Raw genomic sequence first — 24766 nt, forward strand, 5'->3', positions numbered from 1 at the left:
TAGAAATTATGGGAAGATTTCATTTAGAAGTGAAATTGCCCGTAAATTGAAGAAAATAACTAACACATTGTGCTTTATAGGTATACAGAGCGCAAAACATTGGATAACTGAAACAACTTACAATATACGCCTGCATGTATGTAACGTGCATTACAGCATTGCATTATGTATCGTGTGTTAGAGGCTATTAGTCATATTTTGTCTAAAATTATTTTAGTGTTATCAGAAGAAATTTAAGCAAAGCAGGTTTGATAAATGCTCAAAACATTTGCAAACAATTTCTTTAATTCAATTACTCATCTATCAATCAATCGGTCTTCGTTTGGTAGAATAAAAAGCATTGCAGTAGAAAGCAAACCGAGTACCAGTGCTCGTATGGAATATATCTTTCGTTCTTTAAGCCAACTTTTTGCCTTCCGAAACCAAACTCAAAACAAACGCTTTCTCCCAGTGCTGTGCTGCTGCAGTATATTGACTTTTAAACTTCTCTCCCACCATTCGCCGCTCCCGGAAAACACGGTGCTCCATTGTTGCCATTTTATTGTGCTCTGTATGTGTGTGTGTGTTTATGTACTTTTTCTGTTCTCCTTTTTTCTCTCGCTGCACACCGTTTCGTACTTTTGCAATCACAATTTGTTTGCATTTCAGATGAATTTCCCGTGTTCCTCGCTTACCACCTTCCAGCGACAAAACCACTGGCTGGGTTCATCCCAGCTACCGCCCCCTTCTGGGAGTCGGTTGCAATGCAAATTTAAGAATTGGACTGAATAATCAACATACCAACGTGGCCCGTCCTCATCCTCTTCCTTCTCGTGGACCCGAAAACCAGCGCAGCATCCGGTAGCTCCCATTTTGCTTATCGTCCCGAGGGAACAGAAACATGTCGCTCTGTGTGTGTGTGTTTGTGTTTGCTTTTGACCGTTCGTGGTGGTTTGGTTTGAGAAATGAAACAATTAACTTTACTGTCCCCCAGCGCCGGTGCAATGTGCGGCGAAGGTTGAATATTTTATACGCTTAATGCACCTTGGATTATCGGCTTTGCAGCTGTCGCAGGTCTGGGCCAGATGAAGGAGAAATTCGGAGCCGTGGAAGCATCCGTGCAACGCACCGCTCGCTTCTATTAAGCACTTTAATCCTCATCGTCTTGTGCAGGGAGAGAAAAACCACACCTTCCCCGAAACTGAATCGATCGTTCTAGCTCACCACTCTCTCTCCTCCAGATAGAGCAGTATGCCATCCTTCGGTCGGGTAATTAGCTCATTCACGATAAGCTGTTCGGCGCGCGTCCGGTGCGACCGGATGCGGAACCGGCGCAGGATGGACGAAACAAGACACTTCTCCTCCAGCAGGGCAAACTTCTGGCCGATGCAGTTTCTCGGCCCTGCACTGAACGGGATGTACGCGTACGGGTGGCGGTTTTCCGCGGTGCGCTCGGGCAGGAAGCGATCCGGATCGAAGGTTTCCGCATCCGGGAAGAATCTTCAAAGAAAGAGAAGCGCAGAATTGAGTGTGATTGTAAAATTAGCTGCCAGCAGCTCAAAAAAAAAACGAAACCCCCTGCAACGAATCCTACCGCTCGTCCCGGTGCACGTTGTACACGTGGATGCCGACGATGGTACCGGCCGGCACGTGATACCCGCCGAGCGTGACGTCCTCGCTGGTGGTGCGGCCGAAGAACGCGACGGACGGGTAGAGGCGCAACGTTTCCTTCAGGCAGCGCTCGAGCAGCCGCATCGCGGTCAGGTCCTGCATCGTGGCGGGTCGGTCGCTTCCGCCAAAGATGGAATCAATTTCCTGATGGACGCGCTCCTGCACCTCCGGATGGAGGGCGAGCAGAAACAGGGCCCAGCTCATCCCAGCCGTCGTCGTGTCGTGGCCCTGTGCGCGTGTGTGTGTAAAACAGCATTAAACATTCGGCACAACCATCATCGATAAGTTATCTTTCCATTCGTGTCTTACTTCGAACATGAACGTGTCGACCTCTTCGCGCACATCTTCATCGGTCAGCAACGGGCTGCCCGTGCCAGTGGTGGCACTTTGCAGCAGCAGATCGAGAAAGGCCAACCGCTTGCGACGTCCCAGACCATCACCCTCTGCCTCCGGTTGATTGCGCTCCCCTGCGTGCTGCTGGTCCAATGTACGTCGCCTCTCTTGAATAACCTATCGCAAGAGGGATGAGTTTTCCCATTTTAAACGCATCCGCATTGAAGCTGCAAATCGAAACCTCCGCTCCGTGAGCGTGTGTACCTTGCGTGTGTAACCGTGCAGTATCGCAAGGAGTTGCGCCTGTCGGCGACCCAGTGTCGACCGACGGAACGTCCAGTCCGGGTGCAGCCAGGGACGCACCAGCCGCTCCAGAAACAGCGAGCTTAATCTGCAACGACCAACCAAAGCTCATTAAGCTGAATGTCTCGCGGGGTGCGGTACGCAAGGGCTTACTCGTAGACGGCATTCACGTACGCGTTGTCTTCGCCGGCCGTTTGTGCGTGCACCTGCACACCCATTGCCGTTTCTGTCGATTGGGATGAGAGAAAAGCATATTCGATCACATCAGTATTATAACATCCGGGAGGGTGAACGGCAAAACACACACGAGCACCGTACCGCAAATTACATCTAGTGCCGCCTTCGTTACGTAGGGATAGATGTTGACCGGCTGACCAGTGTTGGCGTGGCGCTGCAGGCGCTCAACCAACACGGCCCCATTCTCGGCAAACACCTCGCAGAAGCCGTCCAGTATGTTGAAGTGGAAGGTGGGCGTAATGAGCTTCCGGTGCTGGAACCACCGTTCACCTTTATGTTGTGAGCCGGGAAAGAAAGATAACCCATTAGACGGATGCAAACACACACACACACACACACACACACACACACACATACACACACACACTGTGAGAAGGCCCACAAAAACCGCGTGCCCCAGCAGGCATACCTTTGGACGTGAGCAAACCTTCCCCGAGCCAGTCGCCCAGAAAGCGGTACAGTGTGGCCTTTTCCGTGTGCTTGCTCGCACCGATGATCTGCTCGACGTACTCGGCCCGGCTCAGCCGCACCTCCGGCGTCATCCCGACCCAGATGCGATGAATGCCATCGTACTGGCGCGTTCTTTGATCGATCAGCGTGAATATCTCTGCACATCACTCACTCCGGGAGGGATTAGTTTTCAGGCTCTCCAAAGCACACGCGCGCGCGTGTATGGAAAAGAATCTTACCGTGAGACTTTTTGCCAAACAGCAAATAGAGCGTGCCAACGAACGGGTACGCTTTCGGGCCGGGTATCTTGTCGTAAATCTGGCTCATCTGTACACGCCGGATTAGCCACTGCAGGACGGGGGTAAGGAGAAGCAGCACCAGCACCACGAGCAGCATGTCCACCGTGCTGTAGGAACTCATCGCCATCGTCATCACCAGTGGACGGACGCAGTGTGAGCGTCTTTGTTCACTTTGACTGGTCGATCGACACAAACCGGGGCCGCTTTCTCTCTTTCGGCCGCTTGACGGATGACTGACGGGCCTGTGTTTGCGTGCGCACACACGAACGATCTTGCGAGAAGCGAGTGATGATAGTACGCGTTCTGGCTGCTGGACCGGTTACGATAGATGGTCGCTTTGTGGCCCTGTATGTATGTGTGTTGGTGAGGCCGTTCCCATTTGGACGAGTCATGCTGTTGCGGATTGAATCGCTGTAGATTGGCCGGGTTATCTAATCTTACGCTACGCTTGTATTGCTTGTTGTTGTTATGTCGGTGGATGTAATGCAGTGGGTTTGTGCGCTCACGTTTGCTCAGATTAGCTGTGCCTTTTAATTACGGTACTTAATCAATGGTCAATTATTGAGATTAAGTTTATCTTGTTTTTTCTTTTTTTTCGAATTGTTTTTTGTTGTTGCAATCTTTTACATTTGTTTCGAATTGTCCCAAACATATGCAATTGATGACTTTGCTTATTGTTACTGATTTGATTATTCCTTTTTTGATCATTCTCTTAATTACTGTTATTTTGGTCTTAGCAAAATCAGATGGTTTTTAGATTTATATAATTCACTTGTATTGTCCATCAAGTTTTTACGCTTATTCTTATGGTTTCTATCATTCTTATGATTTAAGAGTTTTTTTAAATGTATTTATTATTCTTGGATTGAAGCCTTCGCTCTTAACTTTATGTACCAGTTATGAAGAAACAATTATAAAAAAACGTCACACATAAAATAAACATCGGGGATTGTCGTTGTCTTGAATATGTTTAATATGTTTAATATGTTTAATCTTATCAGTTTAATCTTAATATGTCGTTAAATTCAGCTACTCAAGGAGATTTTCTTCTTCTTCCCACTTTTTGGCGCAAAAACCTACGGGCTGTGTCCATGCGCTGGCCCTATACAGGTTTGAGAAAACTTATTACAACATCGAAGAAGCTGGTTTTTATTTTAATCAATTAATCTTGCTTTGAAGGGTCGGTTTGGTTAAGAATCGATTTTGTCCGGCCTTATAGGAGCTGACGCATTTATCAAAGAGACCAACGGGCCACTGCTATGAGGTTCACAATGTATTGAAATATAAACGCAGTAGCTCACATCGCTTTGATCAGAAATTATCACCGATCAACTCGGTGTTACATTTTCCAATGTTAATTTTCCTCTCTCTGGCACAAACCACTATTGTGAGTTGATGTGGATAATATACATTTCTGCCCTCATTTGTTAACTAACTACAGCAAAAGGCGGTGATTGTTCATTCAACCGGTGTGATTTAATTACCGCTCTCGAATATTCTGTGCACAATTTACCTCGTTTGATAGAAACTGGTATCGAACTAATTGAGTGCAATATTTATGCATGCAGATAATTAATAACGAACCATTCGATTGGGCCCTTTTTCCACTACTTCAGTGCAATCATTATAGTAGAAAACACCTGTTGTAACTGGTTTGCGGACGCTGCTTTTTAATGTTTGTACCTTTTTGAATTTTATTTTAGTTTTACTACAACCATCACCTGACTGTACTCACCTGCCGTGCTAGTAATAACGGGTAAAAGTTATTACGGCTCTCCTTTTACTTTCTCACTAACAAGGAAGTACCGAGCAGCTGTTATGATTGAAAGTTTGGATAAAGATTCGTTGAAGTACGCTCGGAGTGAACAGTTGGTTGGCGCCACGTGGAACGATTCCCAGGAGTGGTCGTGTGCTTGAAAAAGTAGGAAAAGTATATTGAAAAAGAGACGGAGAAAAACAAACATCTGGTCAACTGGTGGTGCCCGTTGAAACGAAGTTTGTGATGGAGGTTTGCTTGTTAACGCTTTGATTCGATGCGAAATTGCAGTATGTGTTTGAACAGGTACGCTTGATGTTCCCACAAAAAAAACTGAAAAGTTAGGGGTGATGTTGGGTAGTGTTAAAACTCAAAGATTTGTTAAGAAATAAACACGGATACTAAAAACCATAATAATGCTTCAAAATATCATGGAAATTGCGTTTAAAAATGAGTAAATTAGGAAATAAAAGTGACGCATCAAACAATGCTTGTAAACCCGTTCTTACTGGAAAAGATACTTTCGGGCAAACAATACGGCTCCTGTTCATTAACGAAAATCCTTGGAAGGAAGGCGATCTTTTACATTCCTCGTCAAGTTTATGCTTCCGATCTGATCCATTTACAACGCACCGTTGATGCTCCCGAACGCCTACCCACCCGAAGGTCATTCTGGGGTGGTGGTGTTAATGATGATTAAAACTTTTAAAAAGAGCGCATTACACTCACTATCAACCGGCCGGCACTTGGTTTCTTCAAAGGTCAACCAGAATGGGAGACCATAATGTCCATCGAAATGGGAGGAAAACAAGAACCTGCTACAAATTGAAAAATTTATCACCCAACGCTTGGGCAGTGTCACATTATTTGACACTTTTTACGATGACGACGACGAACCACTGCAAATATTGCCATGTACGTGCCCATCACGCTTGACTGCAGGGCTGGAACTTCCGCGGTTTCCGCATTTTAATGCACAAAAAACAGACACACACACCCGGAGGTCCATTTCGTGTACGTTCCCTTCACGGAAGGTGCTTCCCGTAATGGGCTGTAAAAGTCAGTGTAAAATTTCATCACAGTGCGCCCGCAGATGGCCAAGCGTGCCAAGGCAGGGCGTTTTGTGTGTGTGCTCTCTGGCACCTCCGCTACAAATCGCGATTTTAATCGCGTTCGTGGAAATTGTGAAACCATGAAAAACAAAGAGAAGGAAGACGGGACGAAAAAAAAACTGGCAAAGAAAAACATTATGTTAGAACTGGTCGACATTGACATGTCATAAAGCATGGCACATCATAATGACTGTCGTCATCGTTTGGTTGAGGTGCGTGATCTTGCTAAGGTTCACACGCCACACTCCACCCTGTGGGCTGGACCACAGCGGAGCTACACGAGTCTTTGTTTTGCCAGTGCTTGGCAGAAGGCCGTTCCGGTAATTCACTTTGTTTAATGGGTGTCGGTGGATGCGTCTCTGGAGCTGATCTGGCCAGGGGTGCCGGGACTTCCGCGCAGCAGTTCATTATCCCCAGTAGCTTACGGGTGGGTTTGGGAGTCGAAAGACACCAAATTACTGCTTTCGGCCAGAGGAAGGAGTGGCCCACCACTTTTGTGTGGATGAGTGTCTCGAGCGACGAGAGCGAGTCCGCTGCGTCTTCCAGTCTCTTCCCCGAAACAAACTCCCACCGAAGAGCTGATGATGGTCCAGACGAATGGACTGCGACACACAAAAGGCTCTGTGATGGGGGTGGGACCTGAAAGAAGACATAAAACAGTGGCGGGGGAATGCGAAATTATGTCCCGCCTTATCGGTGGGATGCATAATCCGGTGGACATCTGGTTTTTATCTTCGCTCCAACAACTCATTTTGCACATCCTTTCCAGCAGCAGTGGTCGGTGAGGCTTCAGCAGAGGCAGCGTGAGGGTGGCTGGGCAGTGTGACTGGATTTTGGTGAATCCAGGAACTAGTTTTCCCGCTGTGAAATGATGAAGTTATTCTTTGCCTGTGTGATCTGGTGTGGGGAAGATACGATTATACGCGCAGAGAGAGAGGAAAAAAAAACAATGGATAAAATGAGGAAAAAATGTCGGAGCAGGATTAGGTATGGATGACACACAGGCTTACATGAGCCGTCGCCGCATTCGACGGCTTCGGGTCAGGGAAGGGATTAGTGTCGTTTAGCTTGGAAGCCTTTCAATTAATCATGATTTTTCAAAGCAGACTGAGCTGTTTGTCTTCAAATTTGGAGTTGAGCTCTTTAAAGCTTGAATTCTTGGTATCCACAATTTAAGGTAACATTACTAAGAAGTCGAGGAAGAACAGAGAAGACTTGCTGCTAAGTATATTGAAAAAAAAAAAAACACTATACAAACGTAAAAATCTAACAGCATTACAAAGCAGATCAAACTCTTTGCCACACAACATCAAAAGGCGCACCGGGCCCGCCAGCGTAGCTAATTCAATCAACTCCTCCAAACGCACCCAACACTGTGCCGGCAGCGCAAGAAGCGCCAGTCCAGGGCCTCCAAAAGGACTTTGGGCATTTCGGTCACTCGGACAGCAAAGAGAAAGAGAGAGAGAGAGAGAGAGAGAGAGAGAGAGAGAGAGAGAGAGAGAGAGAGAGAGAACGAGAATGTGCAAAAAATCTGCCTTCCACGCCGCCCAACCATTATCATGAAGGAAATTCAATTAAATGATTGAATTTATCTCATCATACAGTATCCTCCAGCCCCACTGGCAGGCCCGTTGCGTTTGCGATGAAGCGATGTTGGTGACCACTTTTTCCGGGGAGGTCAACCTTCAAGTACGTCCAAGCAGGCGACGGTTGGCCGTACGGGTTGAATGATTAGAGCATGTAACAGACCGAGCAAGTTGTCGTTGTTGTTGGTCGGAGACGAATTTCGGTGTAAGAACGCAACCGAAACGGGATAGTTCCGTCGAGGGTCGTTCCGGGTAGTCCTCACTGGTCACTCGTCGTGTGGTATGTGTGCGTGCGTAAGTATGGGGATGGCACGAGCAGTACATGATTTCCATAATGAAGTAAACATATCTGTTGTTTATCATGGTCGTGTGGGTGTGCGTGCGAGAACGTGCCTGGAAGCGGCCTCGTGAAGCTGGCCGAACCTAGCCGGCATCCTTGATTTGACTCTTGAGTGCGTTGACCAGTGATTGGGCAAAGAGGTACGGCACGGAAAACATACAGAGAGAGAGAGAGTGAGAGAGGGCTGATAGTAATATTCTGGTTCACTGTGTTCGCTGGGACGTGCTGTCGGATGCCAGGCTCGAACGGACCAGGCATAACGCTTGTGGGTATTGTCCTGTACGGAATCGCCGCTTGCCCTTGGCTGGTTGCTGGCTGCTTTTCGGATGTACCCAGGCGCAGGTCATGCCGGCGAGCGAATAAATTGAAGGGCCTCCGGTGGGTGGATGGGTGTACATTATTTAGGTTATCGCTTCACCAGCATGACTGGTGCATGTGGATGATGTGCGCTTCGAGAGCCTTCGGTGTAATTAAATGTGTGCCTGACATCAGGATAATTACTGGAACTGGCTGTCACATTAGGGTGGTCGGCCGGATCGGTACGTGATGTCATCTAGTTTACATTCCATATCGGAACTATTGACGTGTTTGTGCCCCAGGGCGGGTTGCTCTCGGTGGTAAGTTTTGGCGAGTTGAACACTATTTACATTAATGCATAAACAATTTCAATTGTTGTTGGTTTTAATTGATAATTATTTACAATTATTTGTAATACTGTCATTTGTCAAATTTTGCCCAACTTGACAACAAAATGAGCATGCAGACACAATGACAATGATAAGGCAATTAGCTGTGTGTGAGATTATTAATACGTAAAATTGTGTAATAAACGTCCCAAATTATGCAATTTCAATGTAAAATAAGACTGGAAGAATTATAACGGTAATAAAACATATTTTTTGTCATGAACAATACAGGAAGTTAGGAAGTTATCATACGAATATACGTGTTATAATATTCAAAATATGTGTTTTCCAGTGTACAGCAACATCACTGTGATGAAAGTAATTATAAACGCTTAATACTATGCAATTCTCAATACAAAGTAAGACTTCTAAACTTAAATGCAAGGCACAACTGCCTTATATTTTGCAATTCAAAAATTAAAATTTTGTTCTGTTAAAAAGGAGTATCATGGTTAAATCAACAATGAATTAAACTACGCATTTTCAGTGTAACTTAAGGTAATTTTGATAAGAAACAAGCCAAAACGCCCAAAGCTATGCAATTTGTTTTGTTGAAGGGTATTATTAAGATTTATGACCAGACAAAACGCCAGAAACTATGCAATAGAGTATATAAAAATAATATCACTTTGGTTTTTGTTTTTGATCTGTTGCTTCTAACTTTGTCATGTTGATGAGTTAAATACAATTGCTTGAAATTGTTGCATCCTTTTACAATAGAATTTTTCTATTTTTATACTTACCCTTACCTGTTTCGCAGTCTATTAGTTTCAAACAAGCATTCACTGTTGCAAACCCTTATTGCTGTGTATGTGTGTTTAAGCTCACTGTACGACGTCCTAGCCATAAACCGTTCGTTCGTGTGCTGTCGTACGGCAGCAGCAACAACAAACAAACAAAAAAGCCCTCCACTTTCGACACACTCCACAGACAATGCCGATACTGCAGCACACGGGCTGCAGCAGCACGAAACGCTCATCTGACCAGGCGTTATTATGCCAATCACGCACACAAGCTCGGGGAGTTTATCGAAACCTTTGCCAGGGCAAACAAAAGCAAAACCTCACGGCTTGGAACGACCCTGCCAAACATAAGGCGAACACGGTCGGCTCCGGACGAACCCTGCTCCGGTCTGCCGCGGGCCAGCGCCGGTGAAATGCAATCAATCGCCACTGTTTCACTTTATGACTCTTTGGTAACGGGGTTGGGAGTAGCGCAGCTGGACCCACTGGTGGCCCGTTGATCGTGGCTAATAACGAGTGTGCGCGTAACGAGGTACGGGAGGAATGTTGTTTGTACGCTGTACAGTTGCTGTGGCTATCATGTGTGGGCCGGCTGGCCAGCGCGTTGGAGCCGTTTGCCGTTAAGTTTGGCCCGTCTGTGGCTTATTAGCTTGATGCGAGTTATGGGACCTTGGTTTGATTTAATTTTCCCGGAAATGGGATGATTGTTTCGTGCGGGAACATTTATCCAATCTCCAATTTAAAGATTGTAACGGAATACATGCACATCGTTCAACTAAAATTAGATTGCAACAGAAGTAACCACACTGATTGGTAAACACATTCCAGTGAAAATGTAATTAATATTTTGTAATATTTGTTTATTTATATCAAGTTTATTTGTAATGATTTTAATAAACTTGAATGCATAACGCTTTGCAATCGTATTGAAATTTTCATCATTTTTCCAGTACTTTTGTTTTGCAGCTTCATTCGTCAATCAGGAAATGATTGCATCATGAGCTTGTCAGGAAAAATCAGGCTTCCAGTGTAATAAAAATGAAATCAAACGTATTTGTGCAAGCTCAGCAGAATGCTGATCGAAAAAAAAAAACATCAACTCTGCACAATAACATGTAAATCATTTGCAAAGGAAAAAAGCAGCATAAGAGGAGCAAGCAAAAAAAAACAGCATCATTTACATATTCACGCGTCTACAGCGCGTCCCGGGGATCAGAGCAACCGACCTATATGAACCGATTCCCCCGCGCAACGTCACTGTTCGTCGTTCGGTGGCGAGAGAAAATCATTGCAGCAGTAACATAAATTATTCCAAGCATGTGACTGATTGATTTATGACACTGTCAGGCAAACGTTACGACCTCCCGTGGCCGTCATCCCGTCATCCCGGGAGAGGGGCAGTATTCTCCCCTAGGAAGAAAAAAACACACCCCTCCCTTTGCTACATCCCTTTCTTTCCCGATTGATTCCCTAAAAACCCCGTTCTCGGCTCTTTATCAGCTCGTCCATTGCACGTCCCATTTTGCATGCGTTGGGCGAGAATGGGCCTTAAAACATGTGTCGGACGATTGCCCCGGCCGTGGAAGGAACTGGGCCGTACGACGTAGTGCGTTAGGCAACGGGACGCCGCCAACGCTGACAGGGCAGAAGTTCATCAATTGTCACCGTCGCGCAACCGTCGCGGCGGACGTTTTTCCTGATGGGTTGTTTGTGCCTGATGGGCATTGCTCTATTGTGGCATCCCGCTGGGCAGAACGCATGAGGTCAAGCGCATGTGTGGCAGCACGCTGGGCCGAGAAGAAAGCAAAAAACAAGGGGCAGCAGTCCAGAAAAAAGGCATGCTCCCGGTCCACAATATCCCGCATGTACCGAGGCGTCCCCCCTTTGCCTTGCAGGCGGTACGAGAAAAGGGAAAATTGAGCCTTCCCGAGTGCGTATATTTTTTGAAGCCTTGCGAAACGTCAGTTGCAGCGAGAGCGCACCCGAGCGATGCGTAAGATCCGTGCCCTCAGTTTGACGCCTGGTGTGGCTGACCACTTGGCTGTGGCCCAGCGCAGTGCGCGCATTGTCAGCGCCGTGGACACGCAGATAAATAGAGTAAATGAGCGAATGGTGTGGTGGGGGCGGCATTGACGGATTGGGTTGAGATGGTAGTAAAACCGTGTCCAAAGTAATGGGGGGGTTTGGCGAGTGTATGTTTGTTATGGCCTGCAGTATCTACGGTGGCCTACATTTGGGCGTAAAGATTACGGCTGGATGGATTACGCTGGAGCAGCGCTGCCTGATGGGCTGCGTGGTTATTATTATGCTTTATTGTTGCAAGTGTTAGGTTGGGATTGCTTTGTTATAGCTCAAGTAAAGTGTTGTTATATGTTTAGCTATGTTTCTGTATTTTTCATATATACTTAAATGTGATATATTATTACTCTTTAGAGACTTACTGAAATATAAAAGCTAGAAATAATTTATTTCATTTATTTTTGCACAAAAGATACATTACATTAAATGAAGGAGGGACGCCTTACAAATCGTGGGAAATACACACAAAAAAATTGAAATCAACCAAAAGTTTTCGGAAAATAACCAAAAAACCTTGGGAAACAATAAAAATATAAAAGCTCCTAAATGTATGCAATTTTTCTTTTAGCCAAGTTGTTTCTAATTCAGTAGTAACCAAGTCGCGCAGCTTAGTAGTTTAACAAAAAGATCTACTTTAGCAAAATGCTTGAAATAAAGTAACCATTTCTATTGTTAGATAAATATAAAGTGTTACCATAAAATCCACTTTTGTGTAAAAGCAAACACACGAACTATTCATCAAAATGTTTATCATTCATAAGCCGAAAGCACGTGGGAAAAACGAGAGCCACCGCTCATAAATAAATCTGAATTGTATTTTGCATTTTTGTTACGTGTCGTAAACTATACGCCTTGACCCGGAAGCAATGGTACGTTTCCGGTTTATAGATAGAATAGCACAACATTTTTTTCCTTTCCTTTTTGTCTGCTCTCTCTCTCTCTCTCTCTCGCTCTCTCTTTCTTACTTTCTTTCTTTCTCTTTGTAAGAAACGATTGGCTGTTTTGTGTTCCGGTTCTGTGTGGTCAAAGCCAAAGCGAGTAAACACTTTTCTCCAGATTAGACAACGGGTTCAATATTACCGAAATGTGTTTCTCTTCCCTTTACCGGCTGTCCTCCATTTTGCCTCGCTCGTCCCAAATCTCTTCTATTCATCTACGGTGATCTGCGGCGTACGATAGGCACTTTCGCAATGACCGGGAGAAGGCCATTCGAGCGCCAAGAGCGGATAAGAAACGATGCAAAGCCCCCATCATCAAGGGATGGCTCTCTTTATTAGCTCCATTCTGGCGGGGTTTGTTTTTTCTTTCCCCTTTTGTTGATGTGCGTGTGTGGGAGTGCAACAACGGTCCAGCACCGGACACCGGCCTTTCGAGCGGGGACATGGAAAGAAAACCATAAAGTACAGACCAAGTGGTAAGTCGTTCGTCCCGATAAGGATTATTCCGTTCCGCCCGTTGAGCCGGAGCATCATCATAAAGTGGCGGGTGGGTGGTGGAAGGTGGTGACTACGGCAAAAGCCAACGCCTCCATTCCGTGCCAGGGCCACTTCCGGGTCGCATTTATGCTTTGCCGCACCCCGCATGAGCGGACGATATTTCCGGAAATGATTATAGTTGAATATAGGCCATTTACCGGCCGGTTTGGACGCGGTGGCATAGTCCTAGCGGCGATGACTTTCTTCTTAACGCTCGTGAAAGTGGATGGAAAATTGTTTACGCTCTGCCAGTGAAGGTAGCCGTCTGGCAAGATTGAGAAAGATGCTGTGATGCTGGGCGTGAGCAAGGTAGAACAATAAAAAAAAAGTGGAAAACTGTCATACAGTCTCCAAACGACGGGACACGATGAATGTCTTAATTGGATGATTTATGAGTCAAGGGAAATGATAAGCCAATTTTTGTTTGCGGTCTGTTGCCAGCGTGTCGGTTGTGATTGTCCACTAAAATCATTTTCCAACATTTTATTAAACAACGCGCGCGCGATGATGAACAATGTGTTACGCAATGATTGCATACATACGGCTTTTTATATTTCGCATGAGGACAGTTTAACGAACATCATTCGACGTCATTACGTCACGGGAACTGCATGAAAGTAGTTTCAGTTTAAATCAAATTAACGAACAGCATTTACCGGGCGACTGGTCTGAAGGATAATTATATTGTGTAATTTAAATATTGCAGCACTGCAAAAGTCATTGCCAATCGTCGGTCAAGCGTTAAGGCTGACACAAGCAGCCCTTGGCGTCGTTGCGTGTTTTTAATTACGTCGGCTTCCCGTCCTCCCGATCCCGGCACCTTTGGCTGTCATCTGTCAGCTATCCATCAGCGAGATGGTGACACACAGGCACACGCTTCGCTCCATTGTTGAGGTGAGACAACACCGTGACAACCGTTTAATGACCGCCATCATTATAGCAATTCACACCAATTACGTGCTAATGTTTCGCCTGCCCGAAGTGCGTTTGCGTGTTAAACCTTCGCTGATGGACGTTTTGTTTGACGTGTTTGAACGGCTGGAAAGGTGCGAAAGAGCGACAGCGTGACAATATCTTCGGCTTGTTTTTTTGCTTCTTCAGTATAGTGTCACGGGCATTGATCGTAAATTTCAGCTGTGGATGAGAATGAGATGAGGTTGAAGGTCTTTTATTAGTTTGATATGTTGTTTATGGAAACATTACCAATGGTGTATTATAATATTTAATAATGTATATTATAAAGTATTGAGTGCCTCGCAAAGCGCCTAAATGTATACAGCATGACTGTAAGCTTTGCATTTATTTGCTTATGCAAGCTTTTTGCATACTTTTAGGCGATGAGCAGTAGATACCGAATGCAGAACATCTATACATGATGATTAGTGTTTTCCCAGAAAAACGCGTCAAGCCGTTAATTTGCCCTTACTAGTGGGCTAAAGTATATAATTAGGAGTTTCCCTTTTAATCTAAGGTGCACGTTAAAAGAAACAGATTTAGAAACTAACACTGGTCTTGGATCTGATGTCGAACCTTCTCCGGAAATCACCTTCTGACTTCTTTCAGTTCATAGAACTGCTTTTTATATAAAAGTTAGAATACAGTACTGGAACTGATACTGTATCTATATCGATCCTGGAAATGAGGTTAAACCATATTCAGTCCTGGATTCCATCATGAAGTCATTCATCATCCTGGATCTGACACCGAACTCATTGCTGTCCTGTCACTGATAGTGAACCTGTTCTGCTCTTGGAATTGGGTTTGATTCGAAAGGGCCATATATGGCTCGTTGTGGTTAATAAATACATATCAAATATCGAATACCAAATAAGAACTGAAAATTACCTTGAATTCTTATTGTCCGTGGAGTTCAACCAGATTCAGTTCAGTTCTAGTTTGAAAAGTGATAATTACCTAAGTCTTAGAACTAATCATGATTCTATTTTGGTCTTAAAACAGATTATCCACTCCTTAAATACTGCCAATGCTGGAACAGTAGTAACTGAACCCATAGCGCCTCTGGAACTTATCCTAAGCCTAGACAGGTCTTGAAACTGATCAAAATATTCTAACTTCTGATTCTGCTGATAAATTATGTTGGGTTGTTTAAAAAGCCAAGAAAGCTGTGATTCTGATTCACAAAAAATGGCGAAGTATTTAACAATTAACACAACTCAGATCCATTCTGGCAGTTTTACAATGATTGATGTATCTCTATGCCTAATTTTTCACATTTAATTTGCCAAATAATGTAATAGGCTGTAAAATCTTTTAGCTGTACCGGGGCTGGTCGTTTCACTCATTTAATGATTTTGCCCACGTTCGTGCAATTTTTCACTCCGCCGAAGTTCGCCATTAAATTGAAGCCGATGATTCTATTAATGTTTCTTGCAAGAAAAACCATTACAGCAAACGGCAGCATATTGGCACGCTCGGCCCTTTGCCATGTTGTGTGGGTGCCCTCGCCCCCGCGGGGGTGAACTATTTCAAACGCTCGAATAGTGGTGTTCCCCTCGCTCGCTCTCTCTGTCTCTCTTCAGCCTCAACATGGTCTTTAAACAGATTACAGTCGAAATTAATATGCCCACGAGCAGCCACCGGGACGATTCATCTGCAGCGGAAATGGAGCGAGCTTTTCCGAAAACGCCATCATAATGAATTGAGTTCGACTAATTTAGGAACCCTTTTTCACGACATTAGTTTCCGCCATTGGAAAATTGGCCAGCGGATGCGTACGCACTGATGGAGAAAGGGTGATTGGGAGGGGGGCAAGGGTTAGGGAGCTAAACGAGGGGAGAAATAAATCGTAATCGTTGAATTCAATTAATATTCTTAATGTGCCGCACAACCCAGGAAGACACGGGGTGGGACACGATGCAAAAGCCTGGAGAGTTGAGCTGTCAATAGGCATTTTCCACGCGGCGAGGCACAGCAGCACGGTTGGCATGCAAATTAAACTTTGTGCAAGGGTGGCGTACGGGGTGTCGGACGGGGCGAAAGTTTCGCAAAACCCCTTTTGTTTAAACCAATCTGAAGCGATGCCCGCCCGCCCGGAGCAGAGGTTTGCAGAGCAGAAGGGAGCATTGAAGAACCGTTTTGTCTTGCCATGGGTAAGCTGGTGAGCTAAAGCTAGCTCAGTCAGATAGTTCTACAATACATGCCCACATACACCATACACACGCACACACACACACACACACCCCGTTCCCTTGCTATTGGAGTTGGTGGTTTCCCCTTGCAGTGACGGTGCACCAAAGCGCACGATAGCGAGAAGACGATCGTAAATTAAACCATTATAGCCTTTCTCGACTCTCTAAATTGTTGGGCCCTTTCTACGGCAGGAAGTGCGCCCGATGGGAAGCTTGCGGACCTGTGCGGGTTTGGGCATACTATGCCGTCTCCGCAGGCAAGGAACAGTCGACCCAGCACCAGAGGGTTTTCGACGAAGGCCCAACTTTACCCCGTCGCTGGTGGTGGTGTGGGAATCGCAGTAAAATTTCGAAAATTACTGCGTAATGAATTTCAATGATTGTCCTCGGTGGTTTGCGCCCGTACCGTTACCGTACGAACGGGTAAGGTTTCGGTGTGTGTGTTGGTTTTTTTTGTTGTTGGTTTCTCTCTCTTCTCCCTGACTAGTGCCGAGGTCTTTGGAAAGGGAGTTTTTGATTCGGCTCGGTTGCTAAGCTTTCGCTTTTTGGTCCGCACAAATGCAAAAGTCAAAACAATACGATCCGAATTTTTAGCCTTGAGTGTTGTGCGGCGAACGATTCATTTTGCCAGCACATTCGGAAGGTTGGACCTGGATCTGGTTCGGTTCGGTCCAATTGCTCTTCTAACCGGCTGGCAGAACCACAGCCACGAATGGGGTATGGGGTTTTCTGGGCGAGAAATAGTGCTGCATGGTGTTGGCGACTAGACGTTTTGTGGTTGAATCAGAAGGATCACGTATGTAAACGGGCGAACAGTTTCTGCTCGACCGAGTGTATATAGAATGGAAAATATGAGCTTGCGGTTGTGTCGCTTGAAGGCGACGGAAGCGACGGTTTTTTGGCTAACCCCGACCCCGACAGCACAGCGAGGAGTTTTGTGATTTGAAATTGAGTTCAGAACTCATGGTCCGTTTCAGTTTTGCTTTGCTTGTTTGTTTTTTGTTTTTGGGTTTGAGCTGTGTTGCAACGTATTGTTGCTATCGAAGCAGTTCCAACTGGGGAGTATACGAGTGAGAATGTTTGTCTGAGATATGCTTTTTGCTATAAGATTGCTATAGTATCAGTTGGACTGGAGTGGTAGGAGTTACAAAAAATCAATTGTCTTGCTTTTATCTGATGCAAAACACGACTACAATCGAAAAAAATACAAACGCCTAAATGTATACATTAAGCATTGCATCTGCGCATTGCATATAAGTTATTAGTGTGCAAATGACTTCATTGCGCTTTTTTACTCTAACCGCCTTAAAGTACACAATCATTTGAAATAACTTTTCTTTTGGTTGGCCAAATACTCATTTTTGGTTATTAATTGCCATTCAATTCGACGCCTTATTAAGCTTACCCCCGCTTACAATGGATTACATTCAGCTCAATCCTTCCTTTTTTGTGCGCAAATAAATCATTCGCCAACGAAACCGGGAGCTGCTTAATATTTGGAACACATTCCGGCCATTATTTATAGGCATCGGTAGCACCCTTCGGTGTTAATTCGTCATCACATAAACAATCTACCCCAGCGGAACGCTTCATCAAGCTACTTAAGAAGAAGGACCCGCTCCACAGACAGTCGACGAGCCGCAAGGCCGCCGGTGGTGGAATTAATCTTGATCTTACTGTGCCGTAGCAACAGTGGCAAGCAGCTGGTAAGCTTTCTTCCGGATACATCTGTCACAATCAGACCATCCGTCTTTCGGGGTCCTTTTCGGGAACAAGACAGACTCGCTTCACCAGCTGTCGAGTCTTGGCCCTGAGTGGCAGAGCTTGGAGTGGCGAGACTTTCGTTCCTTCGTTCCTACTGGGTGACGGTGGCGTAAACTTTACCACTTCAGGCATGCTCCAAAACCGGCAATCCGGAGTGTGTGTGTGTCTCTGTGTGGCTGCTGCCAGCGACATCTTCAAAGCCCGGCCGGTAGTAGGATGCTGGCACCAAATCTGGCACAGCATATGGTACACTAAATTTCTTAATTATGGATGTGTAGCACCAGCGGGATGGTGCTTTTATCCAAGAGGACCAAGGCGCCCGACCACCCCGGCTGGTAATGAAGACAAACATGCTGTCGGAAACAGTAACATTTAAATTAGTGTTTAGGCAGGAATTGGGGTTGGAGGTGGCAGTCGCTTCGAAAACGGAACGATTTGCTGGCGTGTAGCTGTGGGAGCTTCTGTGGCCCTTCGCCCTTGTTAAATCATATCCCACCTACCTAGCTTGCTAGATGGTAGTCCGTCTTTCCCTGATCTAGTGTTTGTTGGCAGCCGTGTTTTGCCAGCGTAAAGTGAACATGAAAAGTGCCCGTGCTAGTGACATCACGCGCGATGCGCTGGATGCTTAAGAGATGAATAGAAACGTGTAAGGAATTGAAACGGTAAGATGGATAGATTGATAAAGATGCATCAATTAGAGCCGGGTTGTCTGATGGCTTGTTGGCGCTGGCGTGGGAATAGACATTCAACATGTGTCACATGCAGCTATTTTGGTTCAACTTGGACGTGGGAGTGTGGTGGACCGAAAACATGGTACCGAAATGAATGCTTACACGGTTGCCAAAATTTTCCCACTTACCAATCGTCACAAAGCTAGGAACGCTTGTGCGCCAGTTTATTCCCATCGAGCACAAAATGCTGCCGTGCGAGTCAATCCGCCAGTGGTGGAAAATGATGCTGCCTTTCGGCCGTGTCGTGGGCGTATGGCGTGGGGAGAGAAACGCAACAAAACTGACACGACTCCATCACTATGGAGTCGATGATGGAACACGGTTTTCCATTTAACCGTGTGAGACGTACACAAACACACACACACACACAGGGACGGTTGACGGTCTGTCGACTGAATTGTGGGATGTGATGGGATCACCGCAAACAAGCTGCACCATTTCACCGGGACATGTTTTCGATTATTAACGATAGACGGTGCTGGATCAAGGGGACAAACTGTGTTCGAGCTGGCGTTGCGTTAGTGGACTGGAAAGTGTTTGAGGCCGACGTTTGACGCAGGGCGGGCTTTTAATTTAAAGAGGTGCCCCAGGGATATGGAATAGTTTTTTAATGTTTCATAGCCGAAAAGGGTGCATTGGTGAGGATTCACTCAACGCCATCTCAATGCTTTGTATTGATTTTATAATGTCTGGTTAAAATGTCGTGCAAACTGCACAATTCCATCACACGAATAAGTCAAAAACGCCTAAATGTATATACGAGACACTACATAAAGTTATTATTAGCACCATGTTGTTACATTTATTGACGAAACTTACTTGAAATGAAAAGCCTGTAACGCATTTTTCCTTCTGTTCTATCTTCGCTTACAGCAATGACGATAAAAATGGAACGTAAAACTGAGCAAAAAAGTTATACCTGGTTCTTAAAATAGAAACAGTTTGACCTGTGGTGCTGCGATTAGTACCATAAAAAACGATCAATATCGGAATGTCCAGCGAACTGTGAGCATAACCATAATGGGCAGTCAGATTGACAGTTTTAACTACCGCTTCAACAAGAACAAACCACAATACGTGGTACGGTTTGGGTAAGAAAAAAATCTTAAAATCATATAGAACGTTTTTACCTTTACAACGGCTATAAAAGTACACTGGTACAAATCACTACCACACTTGTCGCGCTGCACTGGCCGAGCTATAAATCAACTGTTGAGAAAACATGGAATTATGCATAATAATCTCGTACGCGTGGTTAAGCTGGTTTGTGGCGGCACCTAGCTGGATACCTTGAAATGAGACCTTTGAACCGTTTGGAACTAAGAAGAACGCGTGTCTAGCATTTTTATGACCTGTTATTTAAGCCGCGATGAAACATGGACGCGCAGAACGGGTTGGGTGTATCGTTGCACAGTAGTTCAGCTTAGACTTATGGATGGACGTTGAAGATGTTTTATTGAAATCTCGTTCTAGTTATTCTGGATGAAGTCGTCCCACTCATATTTTCACCATCTAAATAATATAAGTAAATTATTATCATCATTTTTCATAGGCTCAAACATCCTTCCACGTCGTCTTTGAAATACGAATAGAATTGAATATGTGGTTTATTAAGTAATGAATAAAAACAAAAACATAACTGTTGGGGTCATTTCAAAATTCATTGTATTTAACGGATGAATGGGAGCCAATTAATGAGCATTTGTGTAATAAATTTGAAAGTTTGAAAAATTTGATATAAAGCCTCAATACTAAATTATTTTACCAAAACAATTGGATTTTTTTGTTCGGGTTTGCTGTGTTCTTTAATATTCGCTTATCTCCCAAACAAATCTTTTCCCCTGCTTTAAATTAATCTTAGGAACTTATACCATCATCTCTATAATAAAAGTTTGTTGGTTGTTTAAGTTGATCTGAAAAAAAAAATCAATAAACTAGTTTAAATTGCAATATTATTTTCCATTCAATTGAAATATTGACATATTGCAACACTATGAATTACCATGAATGAACTCTGAGACTTACACTTTCAAAATCAGTATTTAATCTTCTAATGTTCGCCTCTAGACCATCGTGCTCTGCCCTTTATCGGGCTCAATTGGTGTGTGGTGTGCAAGCAAGTGTCTTTAAATTTGGGTTATCTCCTCAGTCTGCCCGCGCAACAACCATGCGGGCGACGGAACGCTCCGGAAACAAATGATAAGCACAACAGGCACAAGAAGATGAACTAGTTATCAAACCGTTAGCCTGAGCATCTGTGACACGCTGATGGGAAATATCTTTACAGCTCGCTCACTGCCCATTGGCTCAGTCGGTTGCGAGCCTTGGGCCTGTAGGCACTTTTGGGCCACTTATCTCCCGGCAGCTGTTGTTTCGGTGCGGTAGTAATAGGTAGATAATAGACATTATTGTACATTCCCGAAAAGTTGGTGATCTTGCACACGGAATGTTGACGGGCGAAACGGTACTGCTCGTCCAGATTGCTCTGGTGGTGATCGCTCTGGTACCGCTTGCAAAATGGTTCAAGAAGCGGCTCAACCTGCACGATGTGATCAACAAAATTCCCGGCCCCAAGGCGTACCCGATCATCGGAACGATGTACACCTTCGTTGGGAAGAAGTCGGAAGGTACGGTGGTTGCTTTCTGTTCGTTTGAGCTCAGATAAAAACGCTATGCTTGGTACACTTCAGAAATCTTCTACATCATTGACAAACGCACCCGTGACTACCCGGAGATTCATCGCATTTGGAACGGGTTCGTGCCGGAGGTGAGAATCAACAAGGCGGAGTACGTGGAGAAGCTGCTCTCCTCTAGCCGGAACATTGAAAAGTCGATGACGTACAAATTCACCCGGGACTGGCTCGGTCAGGGTTTGTTAACGTCAAAAGGTTAGTATCTTTGTCAATGCCACAAATCCAGAAAGAAAGAGAGAGATAAAAAATGGAGAAAAAAGTACAGATATTTTCTCAATCTGCCAGATGATCGATGGTTTCAGCACCGGCGGCTCATAACGCCCACCTTTCACTTCAACATCCTGGACGGCTTCTGCGAGGTGTTTGCCGAGCATGGGGCACTGCTGGTGGAGAAGCTGGTGGCAGCCAGGGCCGCCACCAGTACCAGCCAGCCGATCAACTTGTACCCGTTCATGACGAAGGCAGCGCTGGATATCATCTGTGGTGAGTTGTGTCGAATGGAGTCGAGAGTCGGCGAGGTGTGATGAAGCTACTTACGCGTCATGTTATTTGTTGTTATTTTTCCCGTTGTGCCCGGGCTTAGAGACGGCCATGGGTGTGAAGGTGAACGCACAGACCAGTGGCATGGATAATCCGTACGTTGCGGCGGTGTACGAGTAAGTGTGTGTGTGGCCCGGAGTTTGTGTGAGAACTAAGATTAATGTACCGGATTTCGTTACCTCTCGTCCAGCTTGAGCAGTCTGATACAGTACCGTCTGCTGCGGCCCTGGCTTCATACGGACTTTGTGTGGAACAGAACGGCGGAGGGCAAGCGGTACCACGAGGTGCTGGCAATCGTGCACGGATACGCTCACAAGGTACCACCGAAGCACCGGAGACGTTGATGAAGTAGCTCTGTGTGTGTGCGCTGGAATCTGTAACTAAAAACTCATTAAATGATGCAAATCACAACTGACCCGTTTTGTAGGTGATACGGGAGCGTCGGGAAGAGCGTAAGCAACTCCGCACGCAGGGAAAGGATGGAATGGCGCAGGACGGTGAGCGAAAGCGACGACTCGCCTTTCTCGACATGCTGCTGGAGAGCAACGAGCAGAACAATCTGCTGACCGACAACGACGTACGGGAGGAGGTGGACACGTTTATGTTTGAGGTGGGTGACAATGCGCCAACGGCCGTACCTGTGCGAACGGCAACGCCATGCCCGGAGTTGATTAGCGCCAGCTCCCTGCTGCGTGTTTCTTTATGCGCGTGCTATTGGAATTGCTATTTTCCAGGGACACGATACGACCACCGCCGGCATGTGCTGGGCACTGTTTCTGCTCGCACTGCATCCGGACATTCAGCATCAAGTTCACCAGGAAATTGATTCGATCTTTGGCGATTCGGACCGTGCCCCGACGATGCGGGACCTGAACGAGATGAAGCTGCTCGAGCGCTGCCTGAAGGAAACGCTGCGCCTCTACCCGTCCGTGTCGTTCTTTGGCCGCACGCTGAGCGAAGACATACAGTTCGGGCACTATCACGTCCCGGCCGGCACGGTCGTCGGTGTGCATGCGTACCACGTCCATCGGGACGAACGGTAAGTTGGTGGTTGGTCTGAATGGAAGTTTTTTTTTGTTTGGACTGTGGCGTGGGATGTGTCTCATGCGTTCGAATTCCGCTTCGATTCGTAGGTTCTTTCCCGATGCGGAAAAATTCGACCCGGACCGGTTCCTGCCGGAGCGCACGGAAAACCGACACCCGTACGCGTACATTCCGTTCAGTGCGGGGCCGAGAAACTGCATCGGGCAGAAGTTTGCCCTGCTCGAGGAGAAGAGTGTGGTGTCGTCGATTTTGCGCCGGTTCACCGTCAGGTCGGCAAAGACGCGAAAGGAGCAGCTGATACAGCACGAGCTCATCACCCGACCGAAGGATGGCATTTTGCTGTACTTTGAGCCAAGGAGCTAGGGGTGAAGATGCGGTGTTACTTGGTTCGCTGGTGTTTGATGACTACTGGTTGTGAACGTGAAATGTCCCTTTTGTGGGATAGTATGGCTTATAGCGGATGATTTCAAACGATGTAGGGGAAGTTTGAATGCCCGAGAATTCGAAAAAATACAATTGAAGCTGAATAAACGGTTTGGTTAGTGCTAATGAGGATACGTATAATCTACCTTTTTTTCTCTAGACTGCAGGAATCAGTCAATAGGCAAGAATCGATCAACTAGTAACTATAGTAACTTAGTATATAGTAACTTCAATACAAACTTGCCAACAATATATTGACATAATTCAATCGAAACGCTCAACTAAAACTTGCGACACCGTTGCCAAGTGTGCCACTCACAGCGCCACAACTTTGTAGATTTTCATCGATACAAAAGTAGCAGAAAAAAACAGCAGCTCTTCCGCAACAGTGCAAATGTTTGCAAAGCCAACAGCCAATATAGCGAGACGCAAAGTTTTCCACCCGTTTGACGCCGGAAATGGTAAGTAAGTTTCCTTCAACGCTGCAAAATGGCGCAATGGAATAATACAAAATACATAAACATTGAACTACATTTTGATTTGCACTTCCGAACTCGGGGGACAACTTTTGTCGCTTCTGGTTGAGACTGGTGTTGGCTGAAGCGCATCCGCTTTCCGCCGAGGAACCGGAAGTGGCAAGTTGGTCGCTGTCGTTCCGCCCGTTGATTACCGGTGACAGCATCGAAGACATTGGCGCTGTCCACGTCGGTGTGGGGGTAAAGTGCATTACTGGACGGGGGGGGGGGGGTGTGCGTTGTGGGAAGTAATGTGCGTTCCGGAACTGTGCCGGCAAGTTTGCAGTGAGGCGATGATATTCGATAACACTTCAAAACTTGCGTATGATGGAAGAGCTGGGCAAAGTGGCTTTCAGATTGTTTACTAGAATGCACATTTACGGTTGAGATGATACAGCAAAGTCTCTCTAAGGCTGATGTTGAAAGAACCTACAGTTCCGATTGCAGTGAAGCTAAATATATTTTGCTATCGATTATTCAGAAAACCTAGCGATAAAATGAATCATGCAGTGCTTTGGTTAATTGCTTCTGTGAATTGTTCAAGATACTAAAACGCAAAAACGCACATGCAGAAATTAGCCGCAGAGAAACATTCATCTCATGTTCTAACTACACTGTTCCAAACTTCAACTTCAAACACATTGAAATCGTAGCTGTGTATACTGTAAAATAGTCTAATTTAATGTTATAATTCTTCCTACCTGTACATCTATTTGATGATTATTTGAGAAGACGATTTCATTTGAAAGAATATTTTCGATTCAAAAGTTGAACTCATAGTAGAATAAGCTTTGATGCTCAATAAACGTATTCTTCTCGATTTGTATGGACCTCAGTCATGCTTGAAAAAGTCACGAG

General features: G+C 45.5%; 2 protein-coding genes across 2 annotated transcripts; one reads left to right on the plus strand and one right to left on the minus strand.

Annotated features, from left to right (window-relative positions):
- Nucleotides 1-346: 346 nt before the first annotated feature.
- LOC120902813 (cytochrome P450 4C1-like) lies at nt 347-3541 on the minus strand. Its single transcript, XM_040311827.1, has 8 exons — nt 3213-3541; nt 2933-3130; nt 2605-2793; nt 2440-2512; nt 2248-2374; nt 1960-2160; nt 1574-1878; nt 347-1479 (listed from the first exon to the last, which is right to left on the minus strand). Exons 1-8 carry the CDS (start codon nt 3403-3405, stop codon nt 1200-1202), a joined length of 1566 nt encoding a protein of 521 aa, XP_040167761.1. The 5' UTR covers nt 3406-3541; the 3' UTR covers nt 347-1199.
- Nucleotides 3542-20980: 17439 nt separating this feature from the next.
- Nucleotides 20981-23527, plus strand: LOC120903528 (cytochrome P450 4C1-like). The gene is made up of 8 exons (XM_040313008.1): nt 20981-21320; nt 21384-21581; nt 21672-21869; nt 21970-22042; nt 22117-22243; nt 22354-22536; nt 22661-22965; nt 23060-23527. Exons 1-8 carry the CDS (start codon nt 21140-21142, stop codon nt 23331-23333), a joined length of 1539 nt encoding a protein of 512 aa, XP_040168942.1. The 5' UTR covers nt 20981-21139; the 3' UTR covers nt 23334-23527.
- Nucleotides 23528-24766: the final 1239 nt, after the last annotated feature.

Source organism: Anopheles arabiensis, chromosome 3 (genome assembly GCF_016920715.1).
Source record: "Anopheles arabiensis isolate DONGOLA chromosome 3, AaraD3, whole genome shotgun sequence".
Lineage (NCBI taxonomy): Eukaryota > Metazoa > Arthropoda > Insecta > Diptera > Culicidae > Anopheles > Anopheles arabiensis.

What these genes read in the sequence shown, in the direction of transcription:
- LOC120903528 (XM_040313008.1), top strand. Translation starts at nt 21,140, where the DNA reads ATGTTGACGGGCGAAACGGTACTGCTCGTCCAGATTGCTCTGGTGGTG. An exon ending in TACGTTGCGGCGGTGTACGA is followed by an intron (nt 22,043 to 22,116) that starts GTAAGTGTGTGT and finishes CCTCTCGTCCAG; the next exon opens with CTTGAGCAGTCTGATACAGT. An exon ending in TGGACACGTTTATGTTTGAG is followed by an intron (nt 22,537 to 22,660) that starts GTGGGTGACAAT and finishes GCTATTTTCCAG; the next exon opens with GGACACGATACGACCACCGC.
- LOC120902813 (XM_040311827.1), bottom strand. Translation starts at nt 3,405, where the DNA reads ATGACGATGGCGATGAGTTCCTACAGCACGGTGGACATGCTGCTCGTG. An exon ending in TCGACACGTTCATGTTCGAA is followed by an intron (nt 1,879 to 1,959) that starts GTAAGACACGAA and finishes ACACGCGCACAG; the next exon opens with GGCCACGACACGACGACGGC. An exon ending in AACGTGCACCGGGACGAGCG is followed by an intron (nt 1,480 to 1,573) that starts GTAGGATTCGTT and finishes CTTTCTTTGAAG; the next exon opens with ATTCTTCCCGGATGCGGAAA.